Below are 2,500 nucleotides of genomic sequence, written 5' to 3' on the forward strand. Positions count from 1 at the left end.
AGGGTGGGGGTGGGGGTATCATAACCACCCCCCTCTACCCCTCCTCCTTTCCTCTTCCTTGGCCAATATCTCCCCGAACCCTTTCCCCTCCCTTTCTCCTTCCCTTAAATCATCCTCTTGCCCCTTTACCCTCCTCCCCCTTTTACCCATTTCCCCTTCATTAGTCCACCCATACCTATCCCCCCTCCCCTCTCTCTCTCTCTAAAAAAAAGGGGGAAGTGAACTCAGAAAAAATGGAGTCTTTAAGAATCTTAAAACATCCACATCTCCCGGATGACGTAAAATGAAAGGGAAACATCATACCAAAATATTCCACACCAAGCGGCACCGAAGCGGGATATACACTGACCTGAGATCTCGGAGGTGCAAACACTGACCTGTGGAAGAGAAATGCATGAAATTAAGTCATGTTCAATTCATGTGGTTGATGACATGGGAGAGAGCAACTGGAACATGTCTATCTATACACATTGAAAGAAATACATAGATATATACATATGCGAATATGCACATTTACTAACGCGCATACACAGAAAGATAAGGTTATACATATATATATATATATATATATATATATATATATATATATATATATATATATATATATATATATGGGTGAGGGAAAAGAAGGGAGGGAGGGAGGGAGTGAGAGTTAGTAACGGAAAGACGCACATAACAATGAAAATCATGAATCAAATCAAAACACACACGCCTCCAAAGGCATTAAACAGCCGACCAAACACCACAAAAAAACGAAATTACGAATCAATTACGCACGAGGTCATGTGTCTCCTACGGAGGTACGTGACCACACTCAACCCCCTCCTCCCTCCCCATACCCCCTCTACATCCCCATCACACGGAGTCTGCTAAACCCATGATGTGATTACGCAGGTTAATCAAAACAAACAAATTATAGCTTAACTCGAATCTGACAAGTTATCAAAGTTTGGAGCGGCCCGGATTAATAATCCACAGAAAACATGATAAATAAACCCTTGCCGGTATGTCTATGTGAGGTTTAAACCTCAATGGCTGAAGATCAATCATAAAAAAATATATATTCAAGTAATGTATTTAACATTGGATGACATTAAAAAAAAACTTCTTAGTTTTGTTGTGATCTATTTATCTTTTAAGTTCAAGAATATGGATTTATACTCACGAAGAACTGATGGACGTATTAAATATGAAATACAATGATATCATGGTTGATCCTGTAGATATAAAAATTATGAACATTGAGCGATATATATCTAACAGAATAAAAGCATTATTTCATAAATTTACGTACAAATAATACTAAATCTCCCTGTGTCGCACTATTTCATGAGAGATAATATAATAGAAGAAAAGAAATAAAAACGCTTAAATTCCATTTCTTTTATATATATATTTATTCATTTCCTTCGATTTCAGGCTTCAACTTGACATTTCAGCCCCCCATGTTATCAGCAAGTTCCAAGCCAAGGGAGACAAATGCCTCAACTACCAAACAAGGTTTTTATCGAGGATCCTTACACAATAATAAATCCCTACGTATAAATAACATACTAAAAAAAATTGTATTGGTCTGATTTCTTAGTTTACGAATAAATAAATCGGTCGCATCAATGGATATAGTGTCCAAAGTTTCCTCATATCTTCTCCACAGAAAATGGGATGTCGACAACCGGTCTTGTAATTTTCGTTTTCTTAACTTGCCGATCGTTAATATCCTAATAAATGTGAACACAGAATACTGCATGGTCGGATACTTGATCTATATTTATGTTGTATTTTTCAGGACTGAATTTTGCTGTTTAGAGCCAAGGAAAGATGGAGACAAATACAACACTCATGGGACACATCTTACGTAAATATATATACATTTTTTTCTGGTCCAATTCTTCGAAAACTCACAGAAACTAAAATGAAATATATTCCTAGAAATGCTTGAACATATTCTGAACAAGTTCTCGTCACACCCACGACAAAACATCCCCTCATCCGCTATGAACACCAATACCGCCCTCAACCCCTTTCCCTCTCTCCCTCTCCCTCTCCCTCTCTTCCCCCTCCTGAACCCCACCCTCTCTCCCTGACACATTTCCTCTTCTGACTCTGCATCCTTCTCAGACTTCATCCTCCGCATTATCGTTCGTATCCTATCCCTCCCCTTCGCTGTCTGTATGTCGTCTGTCAGTATGTCTCTCGCTGCTCTCTCTTTCTCTCTCTAAACTCATCTACTAATTCGCTCTTTCTCTCTCCATTCGTATACTCTCTCTCTCTCTCTCTCTCTCTCTCTCTCTCTCTCTCTCTCTCTCTCTCTCTCTCTCTCTCTCTCTCTCTCTCTCTCTCTCTCTCTCTCTCTCCCTGTAAACTCATCCGCTTTACAATTTCCTCCTATCCCCAAGTCCCTTCAACAACCCATAACATACCATTACCCCTCGATTCACTCTCCCTCTGCCAGTCCTACATGTTACGATCTCTCTCTGATCCCTTGCCCTCCCTCCCGTTA

General features: G+C 39.6%; 1 protein-coding gene across 13 annotated transcripts in view; it reads right to left on the reverse strand.

The window, feature by feature from the left end:
* Positions 1-2,500, reverse strand: part of LOC122245868 (TOX high mobility group box family member 4-A) — a 1,066,433-nt gene that overhangs the window by 263,563 nt on the left and 800,370 nt on the right. For 8 of the 13 annotated variants that reach the window (XM_086540811.1, XM_086540804.1, XM_086540805.1 and 5 more), the window contains one exon: positions 350-377. The exons of the other annotated variants lie outside the window; for them this stretch is intronic. Coding sequence is in view for 4 of the 8 variants with exons in the window: in XM_086540803.1 (XP_086396929.1) it covers positions 350-377 (28 nt within the window). In the remaining 4 variants the exon portion in view is untranslated. The remainder of the gene's footprint in view (positions 1-349; positions 378-2,500) is intronic. 13 annotated transcript variants of the gene reach the window in all.

The sequence above is a fragment of the Penaeus japonicus genome, unplaced genomic scaffold (assembly GCF_977035675.1).
Source record: "Penaeus japonicus unplaced genomic scaffold, GWHDUDI00000001_assembly GWHDUDI00000010, whole genome shotgun sequence".
NCBI classification, from domain to species: Eukaryota; Metazoa; Arthropoda; class Malacostraca; order Decapoda; family Penaeidae; genus Penaeus; species Penaeus japonicus.